This window comes from Mirounga leonina, unplaced genomic scaffold (assembly GCF_011800145.1).
Source record: "Mirounga leonina isolate KUSES-001 unplaced genomic scaffold, KU_Mleo_1.0 Mir_448, whole genome shotgun sequence".
Classification (NCBI taxonomy): domain Eukaryota; kingdom Metazoa; phylum Chordata; class Mammalia; order Carnivora; family Phocidae; genus Mirounga; species Mirounga leonina.
In genome coordinates this window covers 381,003-397,321 of record NW_023270758.1, presented here as the reverse complement: position 1 = coordinate 397,321, position 16,319 = coordinate 381,003, and the positions used below count along the sequence as shown (strand labels likewise).

General features: G+C 39.2%; 1 protein-coding gene across 2 annotated transcripts in view; it reads left to right on the top strand.

Moving 5' to 3' along the window:
- RBBP6 (RB binding protein 6, ubiquitin ligase) overlaps positions 1-11,949 on the top strand; it is a 31,569-nt gene extending 19,620 nt beyond the window's left edge. The window contains exons 9-18 of one of the 2 annotated variants that reach the window (XM_034988036.1): positions 340-443; positions 764-1,101; positions 2,172-2,268; positions 2,409-2,487; positions 2,590-2,644; positions 3,810-3,878; positions 6,046-6,408; positions 6,699-6,800; positions 7,649-9,409; positions 9,765-11,949. In XM_034988036.1, the coding sequence (XP_034843927.1) occupies positions 340-443; positions 764-1,101; positions 2,172-2,268; positions 2,409-2,487; positions 2,590-2,644; positions 3,810-3,878; positions 6,046-6,408; positions 6,699-6,800; positions 7,649-9,409; positions 9,765-11,334 (4,538 nt within the window). In that variant the 3' untranslated portion in view covers positions 11,335-11,949. The remainder of the gene's footprint in view (positions 1-339; positions 444-763; positions 1,102-2,171; positions 2,269-2,408; positions 2,488-2,589; positions 2,645-3,809; positions 3,879-6,045; positions 6,409-6,698; positions 6,801-7,648; positions 9,410-9,764) is intronic. The other variant, XM_034988037.1, reaches the window with a different exon arrangement.
- The last annotated feature ends 4,370 nt before the right edge of the window (positions 11,950-16,319 follow it).

Genomic DNA, 16,319 nt, shown 5'->3' with positions numbered 1-16,319 from the left:
ATCTTTCTAGACTATATCTTATTTCTTTTGTTTTCCCCTATAATATTCCAACTACTAAACAAAGAGAATAGTATTTAGGAAAGAGTGCTTTTTCTTTTAGTTTAAATGTTTGTTGAAATTATATTCATGATTTCTGTTTTTAAAGGTAGAGAGAAGTTAGCAGAGGAGTGGTATCAGGCGAGAGATTTTACTTCTCAGTATCTTAATCTTAGAAATGATTAGTGATGTGTGCTTGGAAACAGTAATGTAACTGATTAGATATAAGTGGTCTTTGTAATTCATTCTCTAAACATTGAGTTTGTACTCTGCTTTTATTAATATTTAAAATATTTGACATAGGTATAAGAACAGCACTCTTGGAATCAGATGATCATACATGTCCAACATGCCATCAAAATGATGTCTCTCCTGATGCTTTGATTGCCAATAAATTCTTACGACAGGTAACTATCTTTGTATCCCTTTTCTGAAAAATTTTTTAAATTTTTTGATTGTTCAGGGGCACCTGGGTGGCTCAGTCATTAAGCGTCTGCCTTCCACTCAGGTCATGATCCCAGGGGTCCTGGGATCGAGCCCCGCATCGGGCTCCCTGCTCAGCGGGAAGCCTGCTTCTCCCTCTCCCACTCCCCCTGCTTGTGTTCCTGCTCTCGCTGTCTCTCTGTCAAATAAGTAAAATCTTTTAAAAATTTTTTTGATTATTTAAACTGTACTTGAGTAAATACAGCCTTACATTTTCCTGCATTTTTCTGTTTGGTATATATAGGCTGTTAATAACTTCAAAAATGAAACTGGTTATACAAAAAGACTACGAAAACAGTTACCCCCACCACCACCCCCAGTACCACCTCCGAGACCACTCATCCAGCGGAACCTACAACCTCTGATGAGATCCCCAATATCAAGACAACAGGATCCTCTGATGATTCCAGTGACATCTTCATCAACTCACCCAGCTCCTTCTATGTCTTCATTAACTTCTAACCCATCTTCCTTGGCCCCTCCTGTGCCTGGAAATTCATCTTCTACGCCAGCTCCTGTACCTGATATAACTGCGACAGTCTCCATATCAGTCCACTCAGAAAAATCAGATGGACCTTTCCGGTAAGTCTGTGTGCAGCTCTCACTGTTCAGAAACAAGTGAGATCAGTAATACAGTTTTTTATTGTTGTATGTTGCTCTAGCAGTTGTAGTGGACTGCAGTATGTATCATCCTTGTGAATCATTGTGCTCAGTAAGGTGGGGGAATAAAGTAACCCTCTTCTAAAGGTTTCCTTGTAAGAGATGACTTACTCTTAATTGGAGGAACAGGTAAATGAAGGAGATTCGCTCGGCAAATGATTAAGCATCCCAAGGTCAAGGACTATACAAGTTGCCAAGAACCCTTGTTAAATGTCGAATCATAAAGAGAATTCACTTGTGGTCGTAATGGTGGTATTAGAAAGAGTCGATCTGAGCAGAACTAAGCACAATTTGGATCGGTGGAGTAGAGGGGATAAAACATTGGTGGCAGTAGAGAAGTCAGAAACAATTGTTCTGGAGCAAAATTAGGTAGAAGACGACCAGTGAAAACTCACTTAAATCCTACCACTTCAGACACAAAAAGGACCTTTGACCGTGTCATCCAGTGGCTCATAAATTCTTAAAGAATCAACCACTTTAAAAAAAAAAAAAAAATAGATGCCAGGGATCTGTACAGACCTACTGAAGCAAAAATCTTGAGGACTGGGATGTATATGGAAGACGTCTCACTGATTTTCTGTGATTAACAGTGGGAATGAGTCTCAGGGTTCATTGGCTTTTCTAAGATTACCCCTTTGATTTAGTGGTGGAGCTGGAAGTAGAATTCACTCTTAATCCTGTCTTCTTTAGGTCCCACACTTTGACTTTTTTTTTTTTTAAGCTTTATTCTGAGAACTGAACTGGTTTCTGTCATAGCTATCACAGATGGGACTCCTTAAGGAGATTCCTTCTTTTTACTTACACTGTGTGTTTGAGGAACTGTGCAAAGGTCTAGGCTTCTCACTTTCCTCCAGAGTTTTCTTCAGCTTTGATTTAACTCACCTTAGTGCAGGTGGTGGGTGAACAGACTTAGTAATAATATGTAAATGTTTTACTCTGATCCTCCATTTCTGATGACTTCTTAATGTATTGCAAACTACGTTGTTTTGTAGGGACTCTGATAGTAAAATACTGCCGGCTGCAGCCCTTGCGCCCGAGCACTCAAAGGGTGCCTCTTCAATCGCAATCACTGCTCTTATGGAGGAGAAGGTAAGTTTGATTGGCTTTTAAATTTGGAGATTTGTCTTACAGTTTTCTTCCGGGTTTTGTTTGTTTTTTAACTCTCCCTCTTTTGTCTTTTTTTTTTTTTTTTTTAACTATTTCTTTTTATTCATGTTTTTATCCTACAGGGTTACCAGGTGCCTGTACTTGGAACCCCGTCTTTGCTTGGACAGTCACTATTGCATGGACAGTTGATCCCCACAACTGGTAAGTAAAATCATTCTGGTTTGAACATTTTCTCCTTTCGAAAATAGTTGTAACTTTACTTAACATGCGATTTCATATTTACCTATTGTTTTTGTTTCCAAGGTCCAGTAAGAATAAATACTGCTCGTCCAGGTGGTGGTCGACCAGGTTGGGAACAGTAAGTATATGTTTAAAAATCTACAGATGATCGCTTTTGAACTAGATAATGGGAATTAGAATCTAATGTGTTGGTGAATATTTTTTATTGTAAACTCTTTTGTATGCCACATTAACATAGTTTTCATGGAAAGTGTCATAAATTCAAGATTATGTGAAGAACTATTTTCTAGAAGAACGAGTAATTCTTTTCTTAAAATGGTAAAATATAAATTCTTATCAATTCTTGTTACTTTCCTGTCTTACCAAATGGTGATCTTGACAGGATCTCAGTTCATGGATAAGTAGTAATTGAAAGTAGTAGTTTTTTTTGAAAGAGTATTTTAAATGTTGAATCACTTAGTGTGCTAATAGATTGAACTTTTTCCTAGCCTTAATGTGGATTTTCAGAATTTGATTTGAGTAAACACATATTAAGGCTACCAAACAGTTTCTCATTTTGAATAGTCTGTGTTAGTAGAATTTTATTACATATTAAAATCTATAGGATTTTGATCTTTATATTGATAATGGTCTGTGGCATTAAAAATTAGTGTATTTATTTATGAATGGTCTTTATGTATACAATCATTTGTTTCTATATATAAACAGGCTTATATATTTATATAAACTGGCTTATATTCTAAAATTTTGATTTGTTTGTTTGAAAGATAAGTCAGATTTTTTATTTTCAAGAGTATGCTAAGTGAGAGACTTAGCAGATTGTGTCGGGAGAAGGAATACAGGATTTGGAGACCAGTAGGCTTGGGTTGGAATCCCAGCCCCTGCACTTAGCAGCTACATGCCCCTTGGGCATGCAGTTTTACTCCTCAGCTCCATTGCCTCATCTGCAGAATTGGAACAGTGCTAGTTCCTTAGCTGCACAGTGCCCAGCAGATAAAAGGGCTCTATTTCTCTTGTAACAAGTTCACAGTCACTTGTAGAATGCTAAATGGAATACCATATTGTGAAAAATATTGTACGTTGAGGTTTAATTATTGTCACAGTAGTTAACTGAAAAAGTAGTTTAAGTAAATGTAATACTTGCTCATATCCCCTCTATCTGGAACAAATTTCAGAATGGGGATCAGGGAGAAGAAAAAGTTTCTAGTTAAAATATATGTCTTAAAGTCCACACACTAAGAGATCCTGTGTTATACTCAAGCCCATTTTATCTTTCCTCACAGTTCCAATAAGCTTGGATATCTGGTTTCTCCACCGCAGCAAATTAGAAGGGGGGAGAGGAGCTGCTACAGGTAGGCTTGTTAAACATCTTGAAAAACTGTAATCTGATGACATGCTGAAAAATATAACACAGAGAAATTAAAGCACAGCAGTGGCAGGGGAGGGAGGTCATTTGGTTTATGCTTATCTCACTTAAGTCCTCAGGAGTTGCCCTTGAGGCCTAGAGAAAAATAGATTACATTTAGTCTTTTAAATGATGGTTTTAGGCTATATCTTTAATACTCCTTCCCAGTGACTACTTTCTCCAAGCTCACAGCAGAATATTAGCTCACATGCTCTTTTGAGGGTAGAAGGAAGTCATTAAGGTGCAGATAATATTTAAGGTGACAGTTTAATTTAAGATGAAAGTTAACTTGCTCACCTCCCAAGTGTGAAGACTTGCATTTATTCCTCTTCTAGACTCCATTGTCTGAATCTTCTCCCACCTTCTCTTTTCCAAAAGAAGAGACAAAGAAATTGTTCGGGGCTTTTGCCCTGGACAGGCAAAAGCAATGTTACTCTTCGAAGCCCGAAGTCTTATTATCTAGGTCACACTCGCCACCAGGGTAAAGGGCCTCTAAATTAACTCTATAACAAGAATATTAAGGTTTATCTTCTAGTGCTGCATTGAGAATTGCTAAGTAATAACTTTGTTACTAGATCACATGTTAATAGAAGATAATATTTACTAATTCAGACTCTGAAAAGAGGCTTAAACTCTAAGCCCCTGCTGCTGCTGCTGTGTACCAGTTATTCATAATTTAAAGAACCTTTAGCTTAACAGAAATAAGCCCACCTTTTAAAGAAGCCACTATTTCTTTGATGAGGGACAATTCAGAAACTTTGGCCAGCACTGTTATTTTCACCCAACGCTTAGAAATAAAACATTGAGATTTTTAGTTGTTAATTACAAATGTTAAGAGTAGTACTAGGGTGCCTGGGTGGCTCAGTTGGTTAAGCGACTGCCTTCGGCTCAGGTCATGATCCTGGAGTCCCGGGATCGAGTCCCACATCGGGCTCCCTGCTCAGCAGGGGGTCTGCTTCTCCCTCTGCCCTCTTCCCTCTCGTGCTGTCTCTCATTCTCTCGGTCTCAAATAAATAAATAAAATCTTAAAAAAAAAAAACCACATCTTTAGGGGCGCCTGGGTGGCTCAGTTGTTAAGCGTCTGCCTTCGGCTCAGGTCATGATCCCAGAGTCCTGGGATCGAGCCCCGCATCGGGCTCCCTGCTTGGCGGGAAGCCTGCTTCTCCCTCTCCCTCTCCCACCTCCCCTGCTTATGTTCCCTCTCTCGCTGTGTCTCTCTCTGTCAAATAAATAAATAAAATCTTAAAAAAAAAAAAAAAAGAGTAGTACTTACTTTCTTGAGGATGAAAGGTAGAGCATAGGGCATATATACAATCAATGGGATTGTGATAGCGTAGTATGGTGACAGTAGTTACACTCTGAGCCTCACATAAGGTATAGACCCTCTAGTGAATCACTGTGTTGCACACGTGAAACAAATGTAACCTTGTGTCAACTCTTCCAGTTTTTTAAAAAATGTAACCAATTAATAAAAAGTACTTTAAATGCAAAAACAAAACAAAACCAAAAAGCTATGACGCCATTTAAAACTGTGTTTCTAAAGACATTTTAATGACATCAAGAAATGCTCACGATATACATAATGTCAGGTGAAATATAAAATTATGAAAATAATACCTTGTACTTAGGTATTTTTGAAGTACCACTTAGAAGGATCCTTTCCACACTTCCTACCTCAAAGGATTACAGGAAGTGGTTTTTATTCATTGAAAGTTTTGGTCTGGAAGGCATTTTGGGGAGGCCTAGGTCAGAGAGGCATTAACCTTGTCAGTTCTTTTAAATGACAGATTAGGAGGTCACAAAAGATCTTTGTGGAGTGAAAAAAAAAAAAAGATCTTTGTGGAGTGATAATAAATGTGAACTTCACAAAAGAGAACTTCTAAATATAGCGTCTCCATAGAGAGAAGGCCCTATAAACTTGTATCATTTCGGTCCCCAAGTGGCCTTAAAAATTATATTTTCATATAAATAAGTTTCTATTCTTATTTGAATACTTGATTCTATTCCATCATTTGTAAGTTTGAAGATAATTATGGATAGAAAAGACAAGCTTACTTGTCTTGTTTTGGTTGATTTTAGTTTGAAGGAATAATATCTTGGATTTATTTCTCCAGAAGTATAAACCGCGGACGACACCACAGCGAAAGATCACAGAGAACTCAAGGCCCATCGCTACCAGCAACTCCAGTTTTTGTGCCTGTGCCACCCCCTCCTTTGTACCCGCCCCCACCCCATACACTTCCTCTCTCTGCAGGTGTGCCTCCTCCACAGTTCTCTCCTCAGTTTCCTCCTGGCCAGCCACCACCTGCTGGCTATAGTGTCCCTCCTCCAGGCTTTCCTCCAGCTCCGGCCAATTTATCGACAACTTGGGTATCATCAGGAGTGCAGACAGCTCACTCAAATACCATCCCAACAACACAAGCACCCCCGTTGTCCAGGGAAGAATTCTATAGAGAGCAACGACGGCTAAAAGAAGAGTGAGTGTTTTAATTTGAAATTCTCATACACTTTCATTTTCTGATGTGACATTAAACCAGGTATCTTTGGAAACATTTTCTAGTGTTTCCAGTTAGTACAAGAAAAATCACCTAAAAATTAAACCAAAGCCATACAAGCAACTTCCTCAGGGATTCTTAGTTATTCATAGTTTTAAAGTGGAAAACTAATGGCAATTTCATTCATTTCATTCATGATCTAATTACATTTGTCTTGTTAGTTTTCTTAAATGGTTTTTGTTAACTTTCACTCTTTAACTTTATTTTACTAGGGAAAAGAAAAAGTCCAAGCTAGATGAGTTTACAAATGATTTTGCTAAGGAATTGATGGAATACAAAAAGATTCAAAAGGAGCGTAGGCGCTCATTTTCCAGGTTAGTGTTTTGCAAGCCTTCACAACAGAATTACAAATGGGACTTTGAATATCCAGGGATTAGCTATGGATATAAATAACATTGCACTTATGGAATTTTTCTGATTCGGTCTAGGTTTATAGAAATGGACATGTAGCTTATTTCCCAATATCTGTTTATTGAAATAATGTCTCAATGTAAATTCTATTGTGTAGAACTAGCAGTTATGGGGATGAAATTGCCCTTGTCCCTCGAAGTTATTTGTAGCGTGAAATAATTGGGAGATGTTTGTGGAAGGAAAGAAATAGAGAAATAGCCGAAGAACATTTCTGAGGACCCTTTTACCTGAGGCTACAGCTTCTTGCTGGAACATTAACCTGTGTAATTGATGAAGTAGTGGTAGAATACAGATTGCTTTATTGATAGAAAAGTGAATTATAAAAATTCCCTGGAAGTTTGTTTAAAAGACTTATTTTTTAAGCTTACCTTTGAAATGTGGTTCCTTTCAAAGCTAGACTATTGGCCAACATAGGACAAAGAAATTACTCCTACTTAAATAACCAGATAGGAAGTAAAATTTAAATTTAATTGGCATTTTGTTTAATGTTAATTAGCTCATATAACTCACGGTACATTAATGCGCTTCACTCTTAATTGTCAAGATTTCACTTTTGTTTTGTAACAAGTGATTGCTCTGATCTTTGTGTACTTTATTCCATTCCAGTAGAGGTCACTGTGCCTCTTTAATCATCTAAGATGAAATTTGATATAAAGATGGAACCGTGAGGAGAGCATGCTAGAATCTGAGTCTGTATTTTATTTTGTATATATTTCTCAACTATCAACTATTGTTTTGTTTTTGTTTTTAGGTCTAAATCTCCCTATAGTGGTTCATCATATTCAAGAAGTTCATATACTTATTCTAAGTCAAGATCTGGTTCAACACGTTCACGTTCTTATTCTCGATCATTTAGCCGTTCACACTCTCGTTCCTATTCACGATCTCCTCCATACCCCAGAAGAGGCAGAGGCAAGAGCCGAAATTACCGTTCACGGTCTAGATCTCATGGATATCATCGATCTAGGTCAAGGTCACCCCCATATAGACGATATCATTCACGGTCAAGATCTCCTCAAGCATTTAGGGGACAGTCTCCTAATAAACGTAACGTGCCTCAAGGGGAAACAGAACGTGAATATTTTAATAGATACAGAGAAGTTCCGCCACCTTATGACATGAAAGCTTATTATGGGAGAAGTGTTGACTTTAGAGACCCATTTGAAAAAGAGCGTTACCGAGAATGGGAGAGAAAATACAGAGAGTGGTATGAAAAGTATTATAAAATAGGTTATGCTACTGGAACACAGCCTAGACCATCAGCAAATAGAGAGAACTTTTCTCCAGAGAGGTTTTTACCTCTTAATATCAGGAATTCTCCCTTCACAAGAGGCCGCAGAGAAGATTATGCTGGTGGACAAAGCCATAGAAGTCGAAATTTAGGTGGCAACTATCCAGAAAAGCTTTCAACAAGAGACAGTCACAATCAGAAGGACAGCACAAAGTCGAAAGAGAAGGAGAGTGAAAATGCTCCAGGAGATGGTAAAGGAAACAAACATAAGAAACATAGGAAAAGAAGAAAGGGGGAGGAAAGTGAAGGCTTTCTAAACCCTGAGTTATTAGAAACTTCTAGGAAATCGAGAGAACCTACAAGTGGTGAAGAAAATAAAACAGATTCATTGTTTGTCCTCCCAAGTCGAGATGATGCTACACCTGTTAGAGATGAGCCAATGGATGCAGAATCTATCACTTTTAAATCAGTGTCTGAAAAAGACAAGAGGGAGAAAGACAAACCAAAAGCAAAAGGTGATAAGACCAAACGGAAAAATGATGGTTCTACTGTGTCCAAAAAAGAAAACGTTGCAAAACCTGCTAAGGGACCTCAAGAAAAACTAGATGGAGAGCGTGAAAAATCTCCTCGATCTGAACCTCCACTTAAAAAAGCCAAAGAGGAGACTCCAAAGACTGACAGTGCTAAATCATCATCTTCCTCCCAAAAAGATGAAAAGATCATTGGTACCCCCAGGAAAGCTCACTCTAAGTCGGCAAAAGAACATCAAGAGACAAAACCAGTCAAAGAGGAAAAAGTGAAGAAGGATTACTCCAAAGATGTCAAATCAGAAAAGCTAACTAATAAGGAAGATAAGGCCAAGAAGCCTAGTGAGAAAAGTAAGCCACCTGACAGCAAGGGAGAAAAAAGAAAAAGAAAAACTGAAGAAAAGGGTGTAGATAAAGATTTTGAATCCTCTTCAATGAAAATCTCTAAACTAGAAGTAACCGAAATAGTGAAACCATCACCAAAGCGGAAAATGGAACCAGATATTGAAAAGATGGATAGGACCCCTGAGAAAGACAAAACTTCATCATCAACTGCCCCAGCCAAAAAAATCAAGCTCAACAGAGAAACGGGTAAAAAAATTGGAAGTACAGAAAATGTATCTAATACAAAAGAAACCACTGAAAAATTGGAATCAACATCTAGCAAAGTTAAACAAGAAAAAGTCAAAGGAAAGGTCAGACGAAAAGTAGCTGGAGCTGAAGGATCCAGCTCAACGCTTGTGGATTATACCAGGTAACTGATTATGGGTGGTTGGGTGTGGATGTTTGTTTGGGGAAAGAATTCCTTTAATTTTATCAGTGCTTGTAATTCTAAAGTGTAGTATGTTAATTAAGAAGGGGTTAGGCTGGTTTATTCATATCTTTAAAGAAAGGAGTTGAAGGTTGCAAGTAGATTTTGTGGGTGAGCCTTTTTTTTTTTTAACACAATCCTACATTTAAATCATTTAATCTCAGAGTAGGGCCATTGGCTTTTGAGAGTTATAAGGACGTTTATGTTTAAGTTAGCCTTTTTTATATTTATCAGTGTTGAGTAGTAGTAAATTCTTCATTAAATTCATCATAAATTAACTATTTTAATTTTTTTTTAGTACGAGCTCAACTGGAGGCAGTCCTGTGCGGAAATCTGAAGAAAAAACAGACACAAAACGAACTGTCATTAAAACTATGGAAGAGTATAATAATGACAATACAGCTCCTGCTGAAGATGTTATTATTATGATTCAGGTTCCTCAGTCCAAATGGGATAAAGATGACTTTGAATCTGAAGAAGAAGATGTTAAGACCACACAGCCTGTATCAAGTGTAGGAAAACCTGCCAGTGTTATTAAAAATGTTAGCACTAAACCCTTAAATACAGTCAAGTATACTGAAAAAGAAAGCGAGTCATCAGAGAAAATTCAGAAACTCACCAAGGAAGTGAGCCATGAACTTACACAACATGAGATCAAAAGTTCAAAGAACTCTGCATCCAGTGAAAAGGGGAAGACCAAAGATCGAGATCATTCAGTGTTGGAGAAGGAAAACCCTGAGAAGAGGAAGAACAGCGCTCAGCCGGAGAAAGATAGTAACTTGGACCGTCTGAATGAACAAGGAAATTTTAAAAGTCTGTCTCAATCTTCCAAAGAGACGAGAACTTCAGATAAGCATGATTCTGTTCGAGGTTCTTCAACTAAAGACTTTACCCCCAACAGAGACAAAAAAACTGACTATGACAACAGAGAATACTCAAGTTCCAAACGTAGAGATGAAAGGAATGAATTAACAAGAAGGAAAGACTCTCCTTCTCGAAGTAAAGATTCTGCATCTGGACAGAAAACTAAGCCACGGGAGGAGAGAGATTTGCCCAAGAAGGGAACAGGAGATTCCAAAAAGAGCAATTCCAGTCCCTCAAGAGACAAAAAACCTCATGATCACAAAGCCACTTATGATACTAAACGCCCAAGTGAAGAGACAAAACCTGTAGATAAAAATCCTTGTAAAGATCGTGAGAAGCACATGTTAGAAGCAAGGAACAATAAAGAGTCAAGTGGCAATAAATTACCATATGTGCTTAACCCACCAGACCCACAGACTGAAAAAGAGCAAGTTCCTGGGCAGACTGACAAGAATGCGGTGAAGCCGAAACCGCAGTTAAGTCACTCCTCCCGACTTTCCTCCGACTTAACTAGAGAAACTGATGAAGCTGCTTTTGAACCAGACTATAATGAAAGTGACAGTGAAAGCAATGTGTCTGTAAAAGAGGAGGAAACTTCAGGAAAAGTTTCTAAGGAACTGAAAGATAAAGTCGTGGAGAAAGCAAAAGACAGCCTGGACCCAGCAGCAGGCGGCCAGGTAGGCACAGCCAGGAGCCAGAGTCAAAGCAGCCCTAGTGTTAGTCCAAGTAGAAGTCATAGCCCTTCTGGAAGCCAGACCCGAAGCCACAGCAGTAGTGCCAGCTCTGCAGAGAGTCAGGACAGCAAGAAGAAGAAGAAGAAGAAGGAAAAGAAAAAGCACAAGAAACATAAAAAACATAAGAAGCATAAGAAGCATGCAGGCGCTGAAGTAGAATCGGAAAAAAGCCAAAAACACAAACACAAGAAAAAGAAGTCCAAGAAGAGCAAAGATAAAGAAAAGGAGAAGGAGAAAGATGACCAAAAAGTGAAATCTGTCCCGGTATAAAAGGACAGATTTTTAAAAATTGACTTAATTACTAAGTCATCTGTATTAAATTTTGTTATAATGTAAAGAGATTCAAGCCTTGTAAATAATGATATGGAAGACCCTGTGCTGCACTTAAAATATTGCTGCTTGATTATTTGATTTTTACATCAGAGCTTTATAACACGAACTTTTGTACAGAATTGTGAGTTGTGACCATGTAACATGAGAGGTTTTGCTAGGGCCTATTATTTTTAACCACCATTAATTAGTTGGGGTGGAGTTTACTGTACTGTGAAATTTTCACATTTGAATTTTTTTAATTGCCTGGCAAAAGCTGGTATCAGTTCTAAAATATCAGCAGAATGATTTGCTGAATTCATTACAACCCCGTTATGTCACTTTTTGATTACAATAAAAGTTTTCAGTAAACTTTTCAAATGTCGAATATCTGTGTTATTTGAAGGAAGTGTGTCATGTCTCTTCCCCCTTCCATTTCCTCATTTAAAATAGCCTTTGAGCCTGTAGTATAAGCTGCACCAAATATGCAAAATTACGAAGTAAACATGGTAGGTAGACTTCATCAGTGGGCTGGTAGTAGGTGGCCAGAAATAAGAAATCAGGATTAATTGGAGAGCTAGTTGAAAAAAAATCTAAAAGGGTCTTACAGTAATTCGAAGTTTGGACTTGAATTTTAGCGATGAGGAATTGTGATTTGTTTATGGTTCTTTTTCTTGAAACCCTGATGAGTGTTAAATTCCTCGATAAAGTGCCAGCTAAAGCACACAGTCATGAGCGTCTGTGGCCTGCCTGGTCTGCCCCATTGACAAGAGCAAGCAGGAGGAGGTCCAGGAGCGCTGGGTTAGACTATAATGGGCTCTTTGGGGCTGTGGTTCAGGAAGTTATCGTAGGCAATGAAAAGCTATTGAAAGGGTTTGGGGAGTTAGGGTAAGAATGGTACCTCAGAAACACGGCAGTATGAACAGGGATCAAGATGACAGCGGCTGGAAGGAGGAAAAGAGACCAGCTCCAGTCTGAGGGTGGTCCTAGGGTTCCCCAGGACTGTTAATAGTGGGAGAGGAAAGGAACTAAATTAGCAGCAACTTGCTTCTATGAACCTCCTGTGTCTGTGCCTTTTAAAGGATTTCCAGGCTGGGCTGTGTGGACAGTGTGCAAAAATACTTCAGAGTGTGTTTTCAATGTAACTTCTAATGTTTAAAGAAAAATGATTTAAAGAGATTAATGTGGGTGTCACAAATGCTGTTGACCTCATGTAAGCCATTCAGGACTGAGTTAAGTTTGTTACATGTTTGTCAAAAGTTAAGTGTGTTAAAATAAGTTAAGTGAAACCAACTTTCCTTTAAAGGGCTGTCACTGGGGGTGAAGGTGTCTGTTGTGCCCCCTTGAAGCCCAACCACACCCCACCCCACACAACACATAACGACCACTTCTACTCTGAGGTACTCCAGCTAGACTACCCTCTTCATTCGTACTAATCAGGACCCCAGATCTAGATCGTATCTCCCACATTCACTGAGGATTTTAGCACCCGGGACTCTTTATCATAAACTTCATCAGGTGAGGTCAGTTTCCTTACCTAGGTAGGCTCCTGGCCTTTCATTTTAATCTCAACTGACGTTCCCTTTAACAGCCATCCACTCCTAGGACAGTTTTCCAGAATTCATCATCTTTGGCTATTGGTTTAAGTTTAAACCAATCTTTTCCTGCATCCTCTACTGGCCTTAGGCCTAAGGTTCTTTTTTTTTCTTCTTCTTTTTTTATTATGTTATGTTAATCACCATACATTACATCATTAGTTTTTGATGTAGTGACCCACGATTCATTGTGCATAACATCCAGTGCTCCATGCAGAACGTGCCCTCTTTAATACCCATCACCAGGCCAACCCATCCTCCCAACCCCCTCCCCTCTGGAACCCTCAGTTTGTTTCTCAGAGTCCATAGTCTCTCATGGTTCATCTCCCCCTCTGGTTCCCCCCCCTTCATTCTTCCCCTCCTGCTATCTTTTTTTTTTTTCTTAACATATATTGCATTATTTGTTTCAGAGGTACAGATCTGTGATTCAACAGTCTTGCACAATTCACAGCACTCACCATAGCACATACCCTCCCCAATGTCTTATCACCCAGCTACCCCATCCCTCCCACCCCCCACTCCAGCAACCCTCAGTTTGTTTCCTGCGATTAAGAATTCCTCATATCAGTGAGGTCATATGATACATGTCTTTCTCTGATTGACTTATTTCACTCATCATAACACCCTCCAGTTCCGTCCACGTCATTGCAAATGGCAAGATGTCATTCTTTTTGATGGCTGCATAATATTCCACTGTATATATAGCACATTTTCTTTATCCATTCATCTGTCGATGGACATCTTGGCTCTTTCCACAGTTTGGCTATTTTGGACATTGCTGCTATAAACATCGGGATGCACGTACCCCTTCAGATCCCTACATTGGTATATTTGGGGTAAATACCCAGTAGTGCAATTGCTGGATCGTATGGTAGCTCTATTTTCAACTTTTTGAGGAACCTCCATACTGTTTTGCAGAGTGGCTGCACCAGCTTGCATTCCCACCAACAGTGTAGGAGGGTTCCCCTTTCTGCGCATCCCCGCCAACATCTGTCGTTTCCTGACTTGTTAATTTTAGCCATTCTGACTGGTGTGAGGTGATATCTCATTGAGGTATGAGATTTCCCTGATGCCGAGCGATGTTGAGCACTTTTTCATGTGTCTGTCGGCCATCTGGATGTCTTCTTTGGAAATAGGCCTAAGGTTTTAACTCCTCCCTTACTCTTCCATCCTATGATTGCCTGAACCCCGTCATTTGCACCACACGACACTCCCCACATCTGCTCCCCCTTCATCTTCCTGAACCTAAACAGCTTAACTCCTAAGCCTAAATAAGGGTGCTGAATGGGCTGCTTAATGAATTTAAAGGCTTGAAAGAAATGTAAGAAGTAACTGCCAGGCACTGTGATAGGTGCTTGTATTTATTTGATCTTAAAAATTCTAGCTTTTGATGTCTGATACTACTTTGAGGAGGAAATTCTACTACTTCTGAAGGTTCAGTCCAGCCTTGGGTACTCAAGCCTCGGCACCTAAGTAGCCCAACTCACCCCTGCCATGTAGAGAGGAGTGGGACATAACATGTTAAGACTCATCTATTTTTGCTGGACCCCAGAAAGGCCATGTTCTATTTCCATGTCTTCTGTACTTGGCTGTTTTCGTCTGGCTGGAGTTTTCTTCCTCCTCTGCCTGTCTTACAGTTTCCTACCCACTGTTCAAGAATTAGCTTGCCTTTTTTTTTTTTTTTTTTTAACTATTCCCTCACGGTGCCTGCCTGCCCACCCCCACACACAACCAGGATGGAATAGCATCACTGAAGATGCTGTGAGGACACGCCAGTTGTTTTCTGTGGGCTCTGGTTGTCTTCCTCAATGGACTGAGAGCCTCAAAAGGAATGTGGGTTTATATTCCAGAAGCCAAAACACACCTTGCACATTACAAGGTTAATAATTGATAAGATGAAATAAATTTTTTTAGCTTGAAGTTAAATTTTGCTAACTTCCTGGAAACCAGCGATACGTCAACATTTTTAAGGGAGGAAAATAATTTTTGAGCTACTATAGACTTGGAAGATAGTATCCTTCCAATAACCGGCTGCTTCAGTGTGCCAAGGGTATTGCAAAGCCTTACTTACGATCAGGGGCCCAAGAATAACTCCTTTGCTAGTCTCAGCATGCCAAATGAGCGCTAAATCCCCTCCAAAATTTTTAAGCCTGGAATTTCAGAGTTAGATAGCTAGTGAATGGTTTATTCATCCCAATTTGTTCAAGTGTCCCCATCTGTCTTGTCCACTTTTTCCTGTCTTTAACTCCTTTAATGAATGTTATTCCTATTGTACAAAACTACATGGAACAAAACCCCTGGTTTGGAGCAAGCTCTTTCTTCTCTGAGCCCTTTTATACCAGTGCTATTTATGTAAGCCAATTTATGCAAGCCAACAAAGCCTTACTAATACGTAGATACATGTATATATAGTGTGCTCTGCTTTCTCTCTATATATATCATAAACAGGTCTTTTTGGCGTTAACATTTTTCATTAATTTTCTGTTGCGAATGATCATGAAAGAATTGAATAAAGTAAGCCACTTAAATCCTTAAAGGGTAATGTGGCTCTGCTGTGTGTGAATAATGGTTCAGCACACTAATATGAAAAATGGGGTTAACAGGAATGTTCAGAGATTTCATGAGAATTCTTTTCAGTAATGTAGTCTAAACACTTGATCAAGGCTTCTCTTTGTTACGGGCTTCTGACATTATTTTTACGATCATGTTAAAAGGACTTTTAAAGAATAGCTCTTGCTAATTTTTTTTTTTTTTAAGATTTTTATTTATTTATTTGAGAGAGAGAGCACATGAGAGGGGGGAGGCTCAGGAGGGTCAGAGGGAGAAGCAGACTCCCTGCCGAGCAGGGAGCCCGATGCGGGACTCGATCCAGGGACTCCAGGATCATGACCTGAGCCGAAGGCAGTCGCTTAACCAACTGAGCCACCCAGGCGCCCAGCTCTTGCTAATTTTTACAGTTAAAAAAAAAATTGATGGGGGGCGCCTGGGTGGCTCAGATGGTTAGGCGTCTGCCTTCGGCTCAGGTCATGATCCCAGGGTCCTGGGATCGAGGCCCGCATCGGGCTCTCTGTTCCTTGGGAGCCTGCTTCTCCCTCTGCCTCTCTCTCTCTGTCTCTCATAAATAAATAAATAAATAAAATCTTTAAAAAAAAAAAATTGATGGGTGAACAGTGATCCCATTTTAGAACCCACATCGGAATGAATCTTGCTTTTCCACCCAGAAATGTGGCTACTTAATAATTTGCTATGAAGCTAGCTTGGCCAGTGTGGATCTTTTTCAATTTAGTTCTTCATTTTTAAAGTCTAAAGTAGTAAGAGATACTAGTAAAAGAATGGACATACCTTTAGAAT